Source organism: Carettochelys insculpta, chromosome 9 (genome assembly GCF_033958435.1).
Source record: "Carettochelys insculpta isolate YL-2023 chromosome 9, ASM3395843v1, whole genome shotgun sequence".
Taxonomy (NCBI): Eukaryota; Metazoa; Chordata; order Testudines; family Carettochelyidae; genus Carettochelys; species Carettochelys insculpta.
The window spans coordinates 47,158,443-47,179,526 of NC_134145.1; the positions used below are offsets into that span (position 1 = coordinate 47,158,443).

Below are 21,084 nucleotides of genomic sequence, written 5' to 3' on the forward strand. Positions count from 1 at the left end.
TTGATTGAATTTGAATTAAAATTTAAATTGGAATTTAGCTGCCCAGCCCTGCAAAAATAAAGGGCGTCCATTATGAAAAAATCCCTTTGCACATTGCCTTGCAGCACGTCGGTAGCCATCACACCTCATCAGTAGCAATTATCGGTAATCCTGTACTGCAATCATGAGCACTCAGAGTAGTGATTTAACTAACACTTCTCAGGCTCACAAGAGATCCCTAACTTGGACCCACCAGGAGATTCTTGATGTCAGTGTCATTTGGGGAGGCCAATGGGTGGCCAAGAGAAATACATCCATCTATGATCAGATGGCGCATGCAATGGCTGTCTGAGGTTATTCCCGGGACTCTATGCAATGCCTCGTGAAGGTTAAAGAACTCCGTCAGGCCTATCAAAATGTCCGGGAAGCCAACCATCAGTCAGGGCGGCTCCATGACCCTGCTGCTATTATCGACAGCTGCACGTGCTTATGGGAAGCAATCCCACCACAGAGCCTGGACTGAAATTATGACACTCGTGGACACCCTGGTATTGAGTTTGGAGTGAGTCCGCAGAAGCAGGGTGGCCCAGAGGAAGTGGTCAACCAAGAGAAGGAAAGGAGCAATGAGCAGGGCACCGAGGAAGTTGTTCCAGATAGCCTGGTGCTCTTCATCATCAACCTGGAACTGGCCTCCTCTATGGCATTCCCATGGCACTGAAATGGGTAGAGACTGACAACCCTCACGATTCTGCTTGTCGGTCAGTGAGAGTTCTGCTTTTGAGGTGAGCATTGAGCCAGGTGCCCTTTCCACTGGGGCAAGCCCCAACATCGCAACTGCATACTCAGCACCACAACTAACTGTGTGGGTGCAGGGGCAATGGCCAATGCCCTTGAACTCCTGGAGGTTTCCCCAACTATCCCAGATTGCCCAATCTGTCTCAGGGACCTTGGAAAAGCTATCAGCTTTAGCATCCTGTCTTTCCTGCAGATGCAAGCTCCTGAGGACAGGACTGCCGCCACCCCGAATCCATGAAGCACTTGAGAGTAGCCCATCATCCCAAAGTAGGAAGGGGCAGATCCCACAGCACCAACCTCCTCATCACCATATGTAGTCGTCTTGGTGATTACTTGATAACAAGCAGGATGTCTTCATGTCACCCTCCTATTTTTGAGTCAGTTGATAGCTGATCAGCCCAATTCTGGAGCTGCAGATCATATTATAGAAGAGGCAGATGTTGGTAGCTGTTGGAGGGATGTAAAGCAGTTATTGATACGTTTTTTTTTGCTTCTCCACCTCTTCTTGTCTGCATTATGGCAGGACCACTGAAACTGTGCTACCACTTCACAGTTTACCACTTTCCAGTGGGGATGGGCCTGGACGAGGTTCTCCCAACATTGTGTAAGCTCTGCTTTTGCCGGCCTGAGGCAAAGGGTCTTTGAGAACTGGAACATCTATCCCAAGACAAAGCATGCCAGGCTGAGACTTGCATCTTACCAGGTGTGGCTGCCATCAGTTTATCACCAGGCTGGGATAATCTGGATTTGGTGTTAACAATTGTGGGTCATGTCCTAGGTATTCTTTGGTGGTGGCTGGACCCATGTGCAATCCCCCCTCTACCCTCTGATCTTGGTAACAGACTTGTTAAATTGAGGTTGGGAAGCACACATAGGGGATCTGCAGATTCATGGCCTCTGGTCTCAATCTCAGACTTTCTCAGCCACAATGAAAGGGCAGTGAATGGCAGCAATGACTGAAAACTCCATGTCCATGTTCTGCATAAACAAGTGGGGTGGGGCCAGGTCCTCACCTCTCTGCCAGGAAGCCTTCATGCTCTAGCAGTTCTGTGTAGTTCACTCCATACACCTGGAAGCAGCTTATGTAGCAGGGATACAGAAGAAACTTGCAGACCACCTCAAGACATTCTTCACCCAAGAGTGGTAGATCCAAGCAGACATGGTACCTTCTATTTTCCAGAGGAGGAGATTTCCCCAGGTAGACCTGTACACCACCAGGAGCAACAGTAAGCCTCTGATGTTCTTGTCCTTTCAGAAATGCAGTCTCAGCTCCCTGTTGGACTCATTCACGATCCACTGGGGAGAGCAACTCACATATGCAATTCTGCCAGTCCTGCTCATGCACAAGGTGTTAAGCAATATGTGCAGGGATGGGGCACAAGTAATTTTGCTGTCACCAGAATGTTCATACATCACCCTGCTGGACCTTTCAGTGGAAGCCCAATTACCCTGCTTCCCTTCCCACATCTTATCACACAGGACTTTGGTCACCTGCTTTACGCAGACCTCCATTCGCTATGTCTCTTGGCGTGGAAGTTAATGATTAACTCCCAGGGAGCTTTAATTCTCTGAACCAGGGAGGGAAATACTTTCCAGTATCAGAAAACCCTCCAGAAGAATCACTCCACCTAGTGATGGGGGAAAGGTTCTCAGGCTGGTGTGAACAATCTCATGCATCCCCCACATTAGGCATTGATACCATTCCTCCTCAGCTGTATACCACACATGAAAAAACAAGGCTTATCAGGTTCTTCCATCATGGCACATCTGGTGGTCATCTCTTCATTCCAGTTAGGAGAGATGGGGTGGTTGGTGTTCACTAATCACTTCCTGAAGGGCATGGAGAAGTTATATCTGTATTTGCAATTACCACTTACTGTTTGGGACCTCAGTCTGCTCCTCTCCAGATTGATGGGGTCCCCATTGAAACCACCAGCAACAAGTTCGCTTCTCTACCTCTCATGAAAGGTGATTTTCCTGGTAGCCATTATGATAACCTGAACAATATCTGCACTGAAGATGCTAATGTCAGCATGTCCTATACCATCTTCTATAAGGATAAAGTGCAACTCAGACCCCATCCAGGATTTCTACTTATGGTGGTGTCCCAGTTTCACATATGTCAAAACATTTGCCTGATATTCTTGGTTTTTTGGGTTTTTTTTCTTTTGTTTCCCCCCTCACCTCTTCCCATCCCCCAAGACACATGCTAGTGCACAAGAACAAAGATGGTTCTTTTCATAATGTCCCCATAGGTGCTGCACTCTGGGTATTGTTGCATCCTTATGCTGGGACTTGGAGATTTTTCTATAGCTATAGTTCCCTGCACGTGTGCCGTAGGACTTCCTCATGCTATCTGGCATGCATGGCTCAGGTCCATCTGTTCCTTCCATGTCCTCGGCAGCAGATGGCACTACACTTGCTCTCTTTCTGAAACAAAGAAGAGTTATCATTCCAGCCATTCTTATCGAAATTTCACTTCCTGTTAAAGTTCAAAAAACAAAGTAAATGTTTTAGTGTTAGAATTAGTTGCTGTGTCCTTGCCATGCTGGACTCTCTGGGCTTCAAGCAATGTGCAACATACAGGGAAGCCATGCAGGGATCTGGTGGCCACGCTTCATGCCTTAAGTGCCTGGGTGAGGGTTATCAATCCCAATCCCACTGCTCCAGCTTCATGCTGGGGGCCAGGAGGGACTGACCCAATAGGCTCAAGACTTATCTTTATGGAAAGTCCCTCTAACCACTGTCCCTAGAGCAGTCTTCTCCCACAAAACCAGCATAGGAGACTGAGGGAATGGACTCAGTGCATCCCTGTACCTCTGTTGGCACCCCAACCCCGAAGACGGGCATTTCCCTCCCACATCCCAGGCCTCCAGCACTGTCTTCATGGGCTGCGCCAGTCTAAAAGATCACCACAATGCCCCTCCCCCCCAGCATTGTCTAAACCAGCATCACTCAAGTGGTCGCTTTCAGAGCAGAGCCACCAGCATTTAGCACCTCTGACACCATTGGCACCTTTAGCACAGCTGGCTTCAGCTTCTTTTATTCCAGGACACAAGAGCTCATCAAAACCTAAGATCTTGCCCTCTGTGTCAGAGATGGAATACAAGTGGCATCACTCCAAGTCTCCACACTGCTCCCATGAGGCACTGGATTTGGCACTGCGCAAGTCCAGGGCTGAGGCTCCACCCCACTCTTGTGCAGCACCAGAGAAGGCCCTGAAGCATCACTGGGACACCTCTTTGCCTACACCTATGGCACTGGAGCATACCACGGTGTCGGTCTCAGCACAACCCCGCTCACTGCACTATATATCCCTGGAGCCACCTCCATACCTGTGCTCATCAAGTTGTTCCAGGTTTTCGCATGGCTCAGGAGTCAGACTGCCAACCCTGGGAGGGGACAGTTCCAACTGATGGAGTCTTTTCATCACAGCTTCCATCCCACACACTTCAGCTGGGAAGATGTGCCACCAACAATAGCTTACCTACTGCCACCCCCATCGTGGTTTGTACATCATTACCTCTACCCACAAGCGCCCGCTCCTTACTGGTCACCCTGGCAGTCAAGGTTGTCCTGCTCCTATGCTCTGCTGGCACTGTCCACCATGTCCAGGGACGCTGTGTCTCCACAACCTACGATATCAGCATCAAATCCCCCTCAGAGTGTTCTGAAGCAGAAGACTCCCTGTCAGAAAGTGAGGACAGGTCCCCACTCACCTTCATCACCTGATAATGCAGAGATCACTGTCTTGCATCCCCCAACAGAATACTCATGGGCCTTTCAGGAGCTCTTTAGGTGGGTGGCCCAGGCTCAGGCAAAGGAGATGCAGGAGGTGCAGATGAAGCAGTACAGGCTTCTCCACACCCTGCGGCACCCCCCACTTCCTCCAGAATTGCACTGTCCTTGGACAAGGCAATAATAAACCCCTTGAATGTAATCTGGCAAGTGCTGGTGTCCATTGTCTCCACCAACAAGAAAGCAAACAAAAGCTATTTTTGGCCTCCAAAGATGCAGCGTTTCTACTCGCCCATCCGCAACCAAATTTGTTGGTGGTTGATCATGATCATAACAAGCCCCAGTCCTTCCGTTCCATCCTTCAGGACAGCTAGTAAGAAGTGGGACATCATGGGGTGCAAAGTCTAGTCATTGGGTATGTCGCTCCTGTGGGCAGCAAACTATGCAGTTGTGCTGGCTGTGACCACCTCAGTTACTCCAAGCTGCAAGATCTGGTCTCCTCCTTGCTGGAATAGCAACACCTGGCCTTCATTAACATCATACGAGGAGGGCACCCCATGGGCTGTATGGTGCTCCAGTCTGCAATGGATGTGGCGGACACAGCAACTAGCATCAGGGCCTCTGCTATGGTCATGAGGCACACTTTATGGCTCCAGCCCTCATGCGTCCCCAAAGGCCTACTGCAGAAGGTAGAGGACCTTCCCTTTGATAAGCAATGCTTATTTGTGGAAAAGACTGATGTTGGCCTACATTGATGAAGTACTTTTACCACACTATGTACATAAAGAGGTACACCCACCTGTTCGAGCAGGCTTAGTACTCTTGCTGCCAAAGACCACAGGAGAAAATCCAACAACAGCCACAATGCTATGAACCCTGCCAATGACCCAGGTCTGAGTGGCACAAACCTCAATGACAGCAGTGTTATCAATCCATGGCATCCCACCCCCAGACACCTTAATAAAAAAAAAAAAAACTACTCATTTTCTGGTAACATTCCTTCTTCAGGATGTGGTGTTCACATGCTGTATAATACCCATGCTCCTCCTCCTCTGTCAGAGTAGCTGGAAAGAAGGAATCTAAGAGGGAGTGGGCTGGCGGGGTCATATACTGAGTGAGGGATGGAGAGTTGGCAGTGTTCCTAATACTCTACCAGACCCAGTCACCTACAGGTATTGTTGAGGGAGGAGCTTCCAGCATTAGTGCATTTGTCACACACACACACACCTACTATGCAATGGACAGTAGCAATATATTTCCAAAACCATAGCCTTTGTGTTTAATTCTCGGTTTGTTTCTTAACGGTTTGAAGGGGAATCAGAACTGTTCTTAATAGATTCACCATTTTGACACAGAATCGGTGTGTAAATAGAAGTACCCTTAGTCAATTCCTTTTTTTAAAAAATGTACTGCTATTTAGCCAGTTCCACATCTGACCCCTTCCCCCAATCCCATGGCTGGGGCTGCTGAGGTACTTTAAATCATTCCCACAAGTATGCACACACAAAAAGCACTGGCCTTAATGCATTTGGTATTTTGTGATAGTGAAAAAAACGTTTTCGGCAGTCTGGTGATAAGATAGGCATGAATAGGTTGGAATTTATAGATCACTAGCCCATAAAGTCAGGATGAATGTTGAAAACAGCAGCATTAATCCTTGAGTGTTTTCTGTTTGCTTGTTTGTGGGTTCTTCCCTGCCCCCCCCACCCACATAAGAACAGTAACTAGCTCTTGGGATAAAACTTCTAGGCTAACTTGAATGTTAATATAACCTCAATTTAATCCATAAATTAATCATCCTCTTTGCTTTTTCAGACTAACTGGAGGAGATTCTCTGCTAGAAAAAGATATCTGCAGCTAAGATACTATGCTGTCCTTGTGCAAGCCAAGATAAGAATGTTGATTGCTGCTGCTGCATATAAACGACTTCGTTGGGCTACTGTTACAATTCAGAGACACGTGCGTGCTTATTTGACGGCAAAAGAAGTTCAACAAAGATATGAAACTTTAAAGTCTTCATCACTTGTCATTCAATCTGCATTTAGACGATGGCGAAAACACAAAATTCAGCAGAAAATTAAAGCTGCAATAGTTTTGCAAGCTGCTTTCCGAAAATGGCAAGCCTCAAAATTAACGAAGAGGTCAAAAGCTGCTGTTGTCATACAGTCCTGGTATAGGATGAATAAACATTTGAAGCAGTATTTATGTGTTAGAAAAAGTGTTATCCAGATTCAAGCCTGGTTTAGATGTGTTCAAACTAAACGTGCTTATGAGGAAAAAAGGAAACACATACTGATGATTCAAAAGCATTACAGAGCTTATCGGATGGGAAAAATTCAAAGAGAAAATTATTTGCAAAAATGTGCAGCAGTTACAGTACTCCAAGCTGCTGTTAGAGGCAGGAAAGCTCGTCTGTTATATCGACAAATAAAAGCAGCATGTGTTATTCAGTCATTTTGGAGAATGAGACAAGACAAGCGAAGATTTTTACTCATGAAACAGTCTGTTATCATATTACAAGCGCATGTGAGAAAATACCAACAACTAAAAAGATACAAAGAAACTAAAAATGCTGTTTGCATAATTCAAACTCGCTACAGAGCATATGTTGCTTGTAAAAATGCTTTCTCTTCTTTCCAGAAAATACGCCTTGCCACTCTAGTGCTACAATCTGCCTACAGAAGAATGCAAGCTAGGAGAAAGACCCGCATATTGAGATCTGTGGTGAAAATTCAGTCATGTTATCGTGCTTATGTTGCTCAGAAAAAATTTGAAAATTTAAAAGCTGCTGTAGTGAAGATTCAGGCTTTTATAAAAATGATACAAGCACGTAAACATTATCGTGCTTTAAAGCAAGCAGTACTCTGTGTTCAACGAAGATACCGCTCCCAAAAATACATTCGTCAACTTAAAGAATACAGGAAATTGAAAGGAGCTTGTATCAAAGTTCAAGCTTTAGTGCGTGGACACCTGGTCAGAAAACAACTACAGAGACAGAGAGAGGCTGCAACCTTGCTCCAGGCTTACTACAGAATGAAAAGGGATAGGCAACGCTACATGAGAGTCTATCGTGCTACTGTTGTCATTCAGAATCATTATTGTGCATACCAAGAGCAAGTCCGTCAGAGGCAGAAGTTCTTGAAAGTCAAAAAGGCAGCTGTCTGCTTGCAAGCAGCTTACAGAGGTTATGGAGTACGCAAAATGCTTAAACTTCAGTGTAAAGCCACTGTTAAAATCCAGACAGCTTTTAGAGCTCATGCTGCAAGAATGAAATTTCAAGCAATGATTCAAGCCTCTGTTGTGATACAGAGGTGGTACAGGGCCTACAGAACTGGTTACAAAGTGAGACTGAGCTTCTTAAAAAGGAGAGCAGCTGTGATTTCTCTTCAAGCAGCACTCCGTGGCTGGCAAGTACGAAAACAGGTTCAAAGGCAACATGCTGCTGCAGTTAGAATACAGATTGCCTTTAGAAAGTTCCGTGCTCAAAGATTCAGGCTTATAAACAATGCTGTGCTAACTATCCAGTGGCATTATAGAGCCAATGTTGCAGGTAGAAAACAGCGGCAAGAATACATGAAACTGCGCAACTCTATTGTACAGCTCCAGGCCATTTGGAGAGGAAGAACTGTGAGAAAACAAATTCAGAAGAAGCATCAATTGGCAGTAATCATACAAGCCTATTACAGAATGCATGTAAATCAGTCAAAGTTGAAAAAATTGAAACAAGCTGTCTTAGTGATTCAGAGATACTACCGAGCTTACTGTATGAAGAAGGACCAACGTATGCTTTATCTAAAAACAAAAGCAGCTGTCTTAGTCTTGCAAGCAGCTTTCCGTGGAATGAGAGTGCGGAGACAATTATGGCAATTCAACAAAGCTGTTACTATTATACAAGCAACGTACAAATCCTACGTAGTAAAAACAAAATATGCAGCCCTTAAAGCTATGACTATCATGATTCAAAGGCGGTATCGTGCAAGTGTTCAAGCAAACTATCAAAGGCAGGAATATTTGTCTTTAAAGCATGCAGTTGTTAAAATTCAGGCTATTTATAGAGGCATAAAAGTAAGAAGGCAGATTCACTACATGCATCAGGCAGCTAGTTTAATTCAAGCCACATTTAAGATGCATTGTATGAACATTAGATATCATGCAATGAAACTGGCAGCAATTGTCATTCAAATCAGATACAGAGCATTTTGTCAAAGGAGAGTAGAACAAAAAAAATACTTAGAGCTACGGAGATCATCCCTTGTCCTTCAGTCTGCCTATAGAGGCATGAAAGTTCGAAGAAAGTTAAGAATTATGCATCAATCTGCTGTAATGATACAATCATATTATCGAATGCACAGACAACAAAAGGATTTCAAAAAGTTATCCATGGCAACTAAACGGATACAGCAGTGGTATCGTGCTAGCAAAGAACGAAATGTTCAAGTACACAAATATAAGATAACAAAGAGGGCAATACTCTCTATCCAGGCTGCGTTTCGTGGCATGAAAACAAGGCGACATTTGAAAATGATGCGTGTAGCTGCAGCCCTTCTTCAAAAGAGAATTAGGTCCTTTCTTGAAAGGAAAAAATATATTTCTCTTAGGGCATCTGCTATTATGGTTCAGAGAAAATATAGAGCAACAATACTTGCAAAGCAACAACACCAAGAATATCTTCGCCTCCGGAAGTCTGTTGTTACCATACAGTCTGCTTATAGAGGCTTTGTGGTAAGGAAAAAGATGCAACAGATGCATGGGGCCGCCACAGTTATCCAAGCCAATTTAAGAATGTATAGAATGTACATTTCCTATCAGCGTCTCAAATTTGCTTCAGTAACTATACAACAGCATTACCGAGCTTACAAGGAGAGAAAACATGCGAGAGAAAAGTACTTAAAACAGTACAACTCTACTTTAGTTCTTCAGGCTGCCTATAGAGGAACGAAAACAAGGCAGCTCCTAAAGAAAAAACATAACGCTGCAACCATAATACAAAGTAATTATCGGATGTACAAGCAAAGTTCTTATTACAGAAAAGTACAGTGGGCAATCCAAGTAATACAGAAAAGATACAGAGCCAGTAAGATGAGAGCAATAGCAGTGCAGCAGTACTCTTCAATGAAGAAAGCAGCGACTTGCATTCAAAGAGCTTTTCGAGAGGTGAAGGCAAGAAAAAAACATCAAGAAATGTGCCAAGCTGCTACTGTTCTTCAGAGACATTTTAGAACATTTAAAGAACGACAAAGGTATCTTTCCCATAAAGCTGCTGCTGTTGTCTTCCCAAGTTAAACCCATTTTTGTTTTCTATTTATTTGTTTGAGATAAGAAAAATCTAAAATTTCTTTGCTTATCTTTTACAGTTTCACGCCAATGTTTTATGTTTCCATTGACAATTAGTCTTGAGTGTTACGAGCTGGGCCAGTATTCTCTATACATTCTGGGTGGCTGTGTCTACACAGGCACATATCTTAGCCATATTTTGAAGATTACTAGTGGGGCACTGAATTGAACATTCAGTGCCTCATTAGCATTAGGACGCTTCCGGCCGTGGTGCTTCGAAAGCGCGCGGCTACATTATTTAATTAATTGAATTATTTAATGTGTTTACTTTTGTTTGAGCAGCATCTACACTGGCTTTCTTCTTTCGAAAGAAGCACTTTTGAAATTAGAATACGTAAACGAGGTGCCAAATATGCAAATTTACACCTTATTTGCATTTCCAATTTACCTCATTTGCATACCCCTTTTGAAATAGGAGTGGAAGTGTAGACGCATCCTCGGTGTATATAAGTAAACTGATGTGTTTATGGGTTTTGATAACTTTGCAATGAATGACACTTGTCTTGCTTAACTTCTGCTGATGTCAAGAGAAAAAAATGAGAAGTTTGTATTTTCATTTAAAACACATCTTTAGAAAATCTAAAATGTTCATTTGCATTAGATTTTTGAAAATAAGGGCCTCTATAGTTACCATTCAGAGGAGATGGAGAGAAACTCTTGCTGCGAGAACAATTCTGCTACAATTCCTAGCAACCAAGCAAGCTGCAGTGAAGATTCAATCAAGTTACAGAAGTTACAGCACCAGGAAACTTATGAAAAAGGTATTTTTTTACTCTTAAATTCAGCTAAGATGTGGATGGTATTGAATGAGAAATATTTTCAGGGTGAAGTAAACTTATAATGTACTCATCAAAACTTTTTGTTTTCTAAAAAGTAAGGCTGTTCATTGCTTTTCACGTAACTGCTTTTATTCAAGTTATTTTTTCCTAAAGAAAATCTTCCTTGAGCTCTAAATTAAAACAATATGCTCTATTCGTTAAGAAAATTACATTTAATAATATTAAAGTTGGAAAAAGAAGTACTTAAATCAGAAAACACCAAAGTGAAACTCCTTAAAAGCGAAGTCTTAAATATGTGCTTACCTTTTTGCACTTTGACACTTTTCATGCTGATATACATGATAAATGTGAAAACATAGTGTACTTTTATTATGAGAAAATAAAGCACACTTGACCAGCAACACACATTTCATCTTCTAGAAGCAGAAAGCTGCAAGTTTGATTCAGGCAGCTTACCGAGGCTTCAAAGAGAGACAAAAGTTTCAGCATCAAAAAGCTGCTGCTGTGGTCATCCAAAAACATATCCGAGCTAGACAAAAAGGAAAACTTGAATGCATCAAATATGCCAAAATTAGAAATGCTGCTATTAAACTGCAAGCATTTACCCGAGGATGGTTAGTAAGGAAAAAGGTAAGTGTCTTTTTAAGCAATATAACTATATGGATACTAAAAATATTTCTAGAACAATTCTAGTACTACTACAGGTCACATTTTGGGTAACATCTCCTAAATTTCTTTGCTCATTATTAAAACAAGGATTTTGAAGTTTTTAACAGCATAATAGTCTACTTGATGTTTCCTTTTCCCCAATTGAACTGATAATGTTCTGGTACTGCTTACATTGTGACTCGTGCAGTTCTAGAGGTGGTCAATCCTGGACATAAAGTTTGATTAGGAGTTTGGCTACTTAGTTAGTTATGGTTACAGTGAAAAACTCTCAACCAAGAGATTACACTAACCCCAGCTGCTTCTTTGTGTGACTCCATCTCTGAGTTTTAGTTACCATAGATGATTGTTATGATTGTAGCAAAGACTACCTTGGGATGTGAGTACTAATGCTGGCTCTATTTTAATTTTTGCAGATTTTAGACCAGAAACGGAAGATGCAGCTCCTTTGTTTTTCATCTGCTGCATATCATCATCTCTCTGCTATTAAAATTCAGAGAGCGTTCAGAATTCACGTTGTATTGAAACGTGCACAAATGCAGATCTCATCTGTCATACGTATTCAGGTTAGTATTAGGGGGAGGGAGGAGCTGTTGCACACTACTCATTCTCTTCAGTGCACATTATTACTCTTTTTATTTAAAATGCTGTATCACTAGCCATTATGTTCTTTTCCAGACAGAAACAAATGAAACAGGTAAACTAAAATCCAGAGCTACAATTTTATTTAGCTATTCCCTAACAAGAGTAATTGACAAACTACCCAGCAGGGTTGTTGCAATGCTGTCATTATCACTATTGGTCCCGTTGGTAGGTATAAGTGCCATGCCCCCTTTCCATTCTTAGTCCTGTCAGGCTATGGCTACACATCAGTGTTACTCAGAAATAAGCCATTGTGGAATAGATATTCTGACATAGCTTATGTTGAAATAACACAGCTACACACAATTAGCCTATTTCAAAATAGTGCCATTCGTGTCTTAAAAGCGTCTATTTTGAAATAGCTACCCCAAAATAGGCGTTATTCCTCCTGCAATGAGGTTTATGAAACTCAAAATAATGACCATGCTATTTCGTATTTATTTTGAGATAGTGTGTGTAGTGTAACGCTCACAGTTATTCCGAAAGAACAGCTGCTATCTTGAAATAATTTTGCTGTGTGGTCCTAACCTCCGGGACCCTGACTGGAAACCAGAAACCTGACTCACTCTCTCCTCTATGCTGGAGGGAAGAAACAAGATGAAAGTCATAAGCTGCATGAGACATGGAGTCATGTCCACTAAACATGCAGTAACATGCTCAGGACAAATGTGCAAGCAACTGCCACTAAACTCTTATATCAGGCAGCTCCGGGACTGGGATGTTGCTGGATACTCAAATATTCTGAATAATAGAGAGGTATGTCTAGCAATGCATAACACTAGCGAAAAACAAGATTAGATATTAAGAAACAAACAAAAATGTATGCAGAGTACTTTATTTACCAACAACTGTAGTATTTTACCATGCAAACGTATTTATTTGTATTTACTTTCATTATACTATATTTATAGAAAACATGACTAAAATTTACCTATGGTTAGAATGCCAGATATTTGATGGTTCCTAATGATAGAATGCTGGTTAAGACAGAGTTCACTGTAGTTTTCAAAGACCTCTTTTGGACACTTAGTAATGCAGTGGTGATCAGTTATTTTGTTTTAAGGCCTGAACTTCTTGGCCAAAGTAGGGTAAAGTTCCAGGCTCCAGAGAAAATAATACAAAGTAACAATGATAATAAGTAAATAAAAAGATTTTATGGTCTGTTCAAAAGCATCTGGTGATCCAAGATTTGGCCTGCAATCTGCTGTTGACTGTCCCTGTTCTAACCCAGCTGATCACACAAGGATCTGCCTAATATGAAACAACTAATCTAACCTCTCCAAAACAAGACTCAGGGTGCTGAATGGAACTTCAAAAAATCCTCAGAGCAAAACAGGCAAATCTTTTCTGGATCCCAACTGGTGATCAGTTTAGCCCCCAGAATCAAAGGAGACCCTGAAACTAGATTAAAGATGTGGCTAGCAGTCTCTCCTCATCCATGTTTGCTAAGTGAGGGTTAATCACCCAGCCACATTGGCACTGCTACAATGCAGTGACATATCTTTCCCTCCCTAAGGGTTTCCTCAGGTCTTCCCAGCCCCTTCAAAGCTTCACCCTTGCTAGCATGGTGTTCAATTCCTGGCTTTACATCAGTTAAATCCAGGGTAAATTCATATTTTAGTCCTTAATCTATCAATTTAGAAGTTATTTTGTGCTATTATCAGGAAAAGAAAGCAAGCTTAATTTATCTTGTCTTTTTTTAACAACTCCCGTTTATTTTAAACAGAGGTGGTTTCGAGCAAGACTTCAACAAAAAACAAGCCTACAAGATCATCAGAAAATCATTAAAATACAGCAAATGGTTCGAAGGTGGCTGAAACGGAGAAACGAGGCTGCAGTCACTATCCAAAGAGCAGTACGAACATTCCTGTTCTACAAACACAAAAAACAGCTTATGAATGGAATCATTAAATTTCAAGTATGTGGATTCCTGTAAGAGAATTCTAGGTTGTTCATGTCTACTCTTTCATAGTTCTAGAAAAGCCTGCTTCTATTTTACTATTACCCAAAGGTGTTTATTTCAGATTTTTTTTTAATTGGAGAACTAAATACCAGCTAGCCATCAAATAACAGTAGAAGACACCATTTTTGTAATACTTTTGAATGAGGAATCTAGTTTTCGGAGGACTTAATGTTAGATCTGATCTGATGTAAACTGGAGTTCTACAACTGAAGTATTTTGAGACTAACATTTTATTAAACTCCTGTAAGGCTGATTGGAGATGCTAATGAAAGTTCTATGCTAGAACCGTGTACCTTACTTGTAAGTCTTTCCAATTTATGAAATCTTTTTGCCGTTTTTTCTCTCAGGCATTATGGAGAGGATATTCCTGGAGGAAAAAAAATGACACAGCAAAAACTAAAGCTTTACGAAACAGTTTGGAAATAGCAAACAAAGAGAGCAAAGAAGAAAACAAATTATGTAACAGAACAGCAGTTGCCATTGATTATCTTCTAAAGTACAAACATCTTTCTTACATTCTTGCAGCATTAAAACATCTAGGTCAGTAGTTTCTTTTTATTAAAAATTGGACACCACTAAGACAACAGTGGACTCCTAAGAGAAAGGGGACCTTATATTCAAGATTACAGTACAACTAGGGAAAGTGACCAAGAGGATACAACAGTACGCAAAGCCATTTGTTCCTGAAAAGAATGTGGTACTGATAAAAAGCTGTCTTTAACTACGTCAGAATGTAGTCATGAATGTCTTAGTCTAGTTCCTGGCCTCCCCATCTCTAGCAGTGCTACTTCCTACATACAAGGCCTAAGGGGAGTCCCACTTACTTTAAATTTCACTTGATATGCCATATCACGTACAATAGATATCTTTTTTTTCTTTCTGGAAAGTTCAAAATCATGGTTTAGAAACACTGCTTGAATTTAATTTATTTTTGTTTTAATATATATGTCAAACCTAATGAGGAAAAATGTTACTGTTTGAAAACAAGTTGATTAGCATTCACAAATGAACATTCCTATTTTAGATGTTGTTACCAGGCTGTCCCCTCTCTGTTGTGAAAATATGGTCCAGAGTGGAGCAATCGTTACTATTTTTGTTCTGATTCGGAGTTGCAACCGTAGTATTCCCTGTATGGACGTTATCAAATATTCAGTTCAAGTCCTCCTAAATGTTTCAAAGGTAATTTCAGTGTTTTGATTTAGAAGTTTTATATGGGTTGTGGACTGTCTAATTTATAGATATTTAAATTGTATCCAAAGAGATTACTATGAACTCATCCAATGTAATAATTGCCTTTTTTTTGCGGGGGGGCAACCTTTTCCCGACTTAAAATGATTTATACGAAATTAAACAGATCATCAAATTATTTGTAAGGCAAACAATTATTACACTTTGTAAAGTAGTCTGTAATTTTAATAATTACTTTCAATGAATTTAGTGCACTCAAACTAAAATCTGAGTGGTGGCAGGGGGTGCATGATTGGAAAAAGTACCTGGCTTGTATGATGTGGAATTGTTAAACAGTTTTGTACAGAAAAAGAGAATCATCATTGGTGGGTATTTCATCCTGAAGTTTTGATTTGGAATTAAATTATAGAAAACAGTGTGATATAGGATGGTTTTCCAAATATCAACAGATGTGATCAACAGTTCTATAAAGATATTTAAAGCTAACTCAGCACATCTTTGGGTTGGAAATGAATTGGTTCTGTTCTTTTGATAGAAATGTTTGCAAAACCAGCAAATTTTAGATTACAATAGGGTATCAATATTTGCGAGGGCTTGGTGTTCAGAACCCTCACGAATGTTGATTTTCACAAATGGGGTTGGTGGGGGGGTGGGCTCTGAGCCCTGGGGAATGTGGAGACATTACAGTACTAATATGAGTGGGTGGTTATACAATACAAAGGTGTATGGTGTGCAGTTAAGTCATTCAGTAAAAATGTTTAGCACTGAAGTCTAGTAAATTTAGCTGAGTATTTTCTATTTTAGACAGCAAGCATCAATTTCATTACAAAAGGTATATGTTAAACTGATTTTTCAATATTTTTGTTTTCTTTCATGATTTTAAGAAAGGATACATTGCTGCTAAGTTTAAAAGGGTAAAAATGTTGGTTAGACAACTGAACTGCATTGTAGTTTGCAAAGCAATCCGATATCACGATATTTATCTCTGGTTTTTCTAGAAAAAAATATTACTATAGGGCAACTTGGCACTGTACCTTATTGCACAGAAATGAATTTTGTCTGAACTGCAGTCTATATCGCAAAAGTATCATTTAGTTTACCTGAAACAGATGAGAGCTTTTATTTTCTCATATCTTGGTAGAGCTATATCTGAGATGTGTTTATACTAGCATTTATAGCAGCTCTTTTGTCTTTCTTTTAAGTATGAAAGAACTACTCAAGCAGTTTATGAAGTGGAAAATTCTGTAGATACATTATTGGACCTACTGCAGATGTACAGAGAAAAGGCTGGTGACAAAACTTCAGAGAGAGGTGGAAGCATTTTCACAAAAACCTGTTGTTTGTTGGCTATTCTTTTAAAGGATTCAACGAGAGCATCTGTAAGTTTTAGTATGTTGTTTTCAGTAGTTTTTTGTGGCTTCTTCCAGATGATCACTACTGAATTATTCAGGTTGCTTGGTAAAGTATTTGCATCTCTTTAGTAGTATCCACCACAGCTACAGTAGTACGTCCTGGTGTATTGTTGTTGTAAAATTGGTATTTCACCTTGAATGTGAAGCATGGTCTTACACATGGATTACAGAAGGGTCTTTGCCCTGTTTCATACTTAAAAATAGTTGTCCATTCCCCAGAGCCTATATACCATTGTCTGATAATCTCCTTATACTTTCTAGATGACAGTTTGTAAATATTGTTCATCTTTGCTCTTCAGTCCAATCCAGTAAGGCTTATCAATATTTTCAAATTATACTTGTTGTAAAATTGGGTTTGAGACTTCACGTAGGCACTCACTATTGTATTCTAGCTCAAGACAGACAAACTGTCTGTACAATAGGTATGTTTCTAAAACAACTCCCATTAGCACCACTGGTGGCAACAACAATTAGTGTAGTGGTGGTAACTGTTAATGTAGACGTAAATAGCCACCAGGTGTTTATCAATCATGTCATTTAAAACCTGTCCAGAGCAAATCCTGCATAACTCGTGTAATGTTACTAATATCTGCCTGTGGCCTCATCTAATCTAGCACTACCGTTGGTGCAGCTATAAATAAATTGGTTAATATTTGCTGTGTATAGTAATCATCATTAGATAAAACCACATTCAAGACATAAAATAACTAACAGAGAGAAAGGCGTGCTAGTCTATTTACTATCAAAACAAAAAAGCTGTCAAGTAGCACTTTAAAGACTAACAAAATAATTTATTAAGTGATGAGCTTTCATGGGACAGACCCACTTCTTCAGACCATAGCCATACCAGAGCAGACTCAATATTTAAGGCACAGAGAACCAAAAATAGTAATCAAGGTTGACAAGAAGTCTGAAGTGGGTCTGTCCCACAAAAGCTCACCTAATAAATTATTTTGTTAGTCTTTAAAGTGCTACTTGACTGCCTGTTTGTTTGTTTGTTTGGGAATAGTTTAGTTGGAAATATCTGGTTATAAAGCTACTTTGTGCGTCCCCAGTGTCACTGACAGTTCAAATGTCTAATGCTGTCAGGATGTTGAAATACCAATTGAAATTAAATATCTGTTGCTTTCAAATAAATGTCAGTGTGTGCTCATGGAGAGACATAATTCATGTTCTTTGAAATCCTAGACTGCATTGAACAACCTGAGTAGTTTTTCCATTATTATTTAACTTGCTATTAAATTGCCTGTTTAAGTACTGATTTGTGAAATTTGCATTCTTAGGAGATTCGAAGCACATCTAGAGCTGTTTCTCGCATTCATAGCTTGTATAAACTTACAGCTCGCAAACACAAAATGGATGCTGAAAGAACTCTTTCCAAACACAAGATGTGTATATCCTCGAGTGGGAATTGCTTTGTTCCAGTAACTCCTGTACGAACAAAAATAGTTTCAAGGTAAAAAAAAAATATATATAAAAATTTGCTTTTTTCCCCCCTCTGAAAATATATTGTCTTATTTCAAGCAATTCTTTTTTCACAGAATCAAACCAGACTGGGTTTTAAGGAAAGATAACATGCAAGAAATTGTAGATCCTCTGCAAGCTATTCAAATGGTAATGGATACACTTGGTGTTGCCTAACTCAAAAATGTAAATACTATGTGTATATATGTGTTCAAAATGATTACATGCTTTTGAAGTGGAAAACAGTGATTCCTTAAAGATCCAAATTTACTCTACAGTCGGCATTTTATTTTATATTTTGTATTGTGTACAGGTTTTTAATACTCTTCTTTGTACCTATGAGTAAAGCAAGTGTACAATAAAATACTGAACTTCATTTAAGCTCCCGAGTGTTTTATTGCTTTGTTTCACATATACTGTTTTTACACAGCTGCAGTCTTGTAAAACACAAGGCAGCAATTTAACGTGCAGCTTCTCTCAAAGGCTGAATGTGTTTTGAATGTCCTCTTAGCAATTAGGACCAATTATTTATGTTGTTCTAATGCAGAAATGGTGTTCATGAAAAGAAGCATGTTCTAGAGATTAGAGAGTCGCGTGGGTCTGTGTGAGACCCAAATTTCAGTTTGCATTCTATCACAGATACCTTGGGCAACTCACTTAATCTATGCTTCAATTCACTGTCTGTAAAATAATAATAATAGTGCAGAGGAGTTTTGCGATGATATACATAATTCTCATTCTTATCTCCAATTAGGCCTTTCCTTCCTTTCTCCCAGTTACTGACAGAGCCAGAACTCTTCCTACTCAAGCAGGATGAACATGGGTACATCCTTCCAGCAGCCTTTCACTGCTTCTCCTTTCTTGCCTATTACTCACGTTTCTGAAACAAATCCAAGCAACAACATAGGAAGCATTAAAAAGAAACAAAAACTGCATGAGGAATCACCGAAGGATGAAGAACTTCTCTCATCTCTAGGCCCCGAATTTTAAAAAAAAAAGCAAACACCTTGGAAGTCTTCTTGAGAATAAATCACTTCGGAAATGTGCCTAATGTTTTTACTACAATTTCTGGTGACCATCTTAAAGACAGTGTCTCCTATATGATTCCTGCTATATGTACAAGAAGATTGGATTCTAGCAAATAACCCATATGAGTCTCACATGATCTTATATGGGACTAGTTTTGCCAAAGCAAGAAGCTAACAGTGGAATTTCTGTGGGTTTATGTCCTGAGAGAATAGTGATGATTCTGAGTTCTGAGGGTGACCTTGATTTGTGAGTGACTTGCTACAGGTGTATGGTGACCCTCAACATGAGGGTGGTGTTGACCTAGTTTAGCTAGGTTTAAAAGCTAGTTACTAGCAAATACTGGAGCAGTGAACAGCTAAAACATTGTTTCAGTGGTGGTGATGGTGGTGGGTGTCCTAGGAATTGGATCTGTGAAGAGAAGACACTAGCTTTTGGGCTAGCACAAGAAGTGACCTGAGAAGGAGAGGAGACAACATGGTGGGATGCAGAAATGAGATGTATGTTGGAAAGGAATTCTCTTGCCAGGATTATATGGGTATATCTCAGTCATCTCCCAATCATTCCAATTTCTGAAGCATTGCAAGGGCTGACAGCATTGGTGCATCTTGGTCCCTCCTCTTCTTTCCCTGTGACACAAGTAGTCTGTTTCTGTGTGCAGTAATATTTTGGTCCAATTTTAGTTGATGGGTTTAGAGTGCTGTGTGGTGTTGGTGGCCTGTGAAATAAAGATTTCAGACTTAATGATTCGATGATTGTTTCTGATCTTAAACCAGGAGCGGACAGTAACTTTTTGATGGAGGGGGGAGAGGCACTCCGAGAATTTGGAAAGTGGGCAGTGGAGGAAGTGCAGAGTCTGGGATGGAGGTTGGGTGCTTGGAAGGGAGCTTGTGGTAAGGGATTGGGGTGCAGGGTCTGGGAGGGGGTTGTGACATGGGATAGGCATGCAGGAGAGGGGTGTCGGAGTTGGGGGTGCAGAGGATTTTGGGTTACGTGGGACAGAGGTTGGAGAGAGAGTAAATGCTTCCCTGGACAGCTCCCAGCCAGCCTCCCTGCCCAGTAGTTTTCTCAGCCAGGTCCCCTGCCTACTACGCACCTGCAGGCCACTCAGACCTTCTGTCAGGGCTTTGAAAGTTGTGAGGTCTGGGCCGGGGAGGAGGGCTACTTTGCATACTGCCTGTCCTGTAAACAGGCAGTTCCCATTGGCTAAAAATCAGTCAATGGGGAGCTGCAAGATTGTGCTAGGGGTGGGGGTAAGCCTCCTCTCACCTCCTCCCCTAGGCTAGCAGCACTCCAAAAAGCACAGGGCTATCACAACTGCCTGCTCTGAGCAGTGTGCAGGGCAGGAGTGGGAAGGTAGAGACTCTGGCGGAGGTTCCCACTGTGCTACAGTCTGTATTTTGCCCACCCATCTTCAACTCGATTGTTTTAACTCAGTGGTTATCAGATTTATTTGATCATGCTCCCCTTCTTTGAGTTTGTAGTAGCTTACACCTCTTCTCTACACCTCTCCTCTGCCCTCCGCCCCCATCCACACAAGTACATATACCTGTATATATATACATGCGCACAGTGTTCAGTTTTCACTTGATTTGCCAAGGGGGACAGTCTGTTTCACAGAGGAGCTAAGGATCCATTCCAATAAGAGCAACAGGTAGGCCTGGAGGAATCAGCTTTGCTAACTATTTATTGCTGTTGGTAAAATGCACACAGTACACTCATCCCTCACAGAATCATAGGGCTGGAAGGGACCTCAGGAGGTCATCTAGTCCAGCCCCCTGCTTCAAGCAGCATCAACCCCAACTAAGTCATCACAGCCAGGACCTTGTCCAGCCGGGACTTAAAAACCTCAAGGGATGGAGAATCCACCACCTCACTAAGCAACACATTCCAGGTGCTTCACCACCCTTCTGGTGAAGTAGTTTTTCCTAATATCTAACCTACACGTCTCCCTCTTCAACTTCAGACCATTACTCCTTGTTCTGCCATCTGACACCACTGAGAACAGTTTCTCACCCTCCTCTTTAGAGCTCCCCTTCAGGAAGTTGAAGGCTGCTATTAAATCACCCCTAAATCTTCTCTTCTGTAAACTAAACAA

The 21,084-nt window shown here is 41.1% G+C and overlaps 1 protein-coding gene across 1 annotated transcript in view; it reads left to right on the forward strand.

Annotated features, from left to right (window-relative positions):
• Positions 1-18,312, forward strand: part of ASPM (assembly factor for spindle microtubules) — a 71,854-nt gene extending 53,542 nt beyond the window's left edge. The window contains exons 18-28 of the mRNA XM_075003296.1: positions 6,328-9,790; positions 9,867-9,927; positions 10,448-10,607; positions 11,046-11,255; positions 11,708-11,857; positions 13,660-13,851; positions 14,244-14,436; positions 14,921-15,075; positions 16,287-16,463; positions 17,780-17,952; positions 18,038-18,312. Of these exons, the coding sequence (XP_074859397.1) occupies positions 6,328-9,790; positions 9,867-9,927; positions 10,448-10,607; positions 11,046-11,255; positions 11,708-11,857; positions 13,660-13,851; positions 14,244-14,436; positions 14,921-15,075; positions 16,287-16,463; positions 17,780-17,952; positions 18,038-18,137 (5,034 nt within the window). The 3' untranslated portion in view covers positions 18,138-18,312. The remainder of the gene's footprint in view (positions 1-6,327; positions 9,791-9,866; positions 9,928-10,447; positions 10,608-11,045; positions 11,256-11,707; positions 11,858-13,659; positions 13,852-14,243; positions 14,437-14,920; positions 15,076-16,286; positions 16,464-17,779; positions 17,953-18,037) is intronic.
• Positions 18,313-21,084: the final 2,772 nt, after the last annotated feature.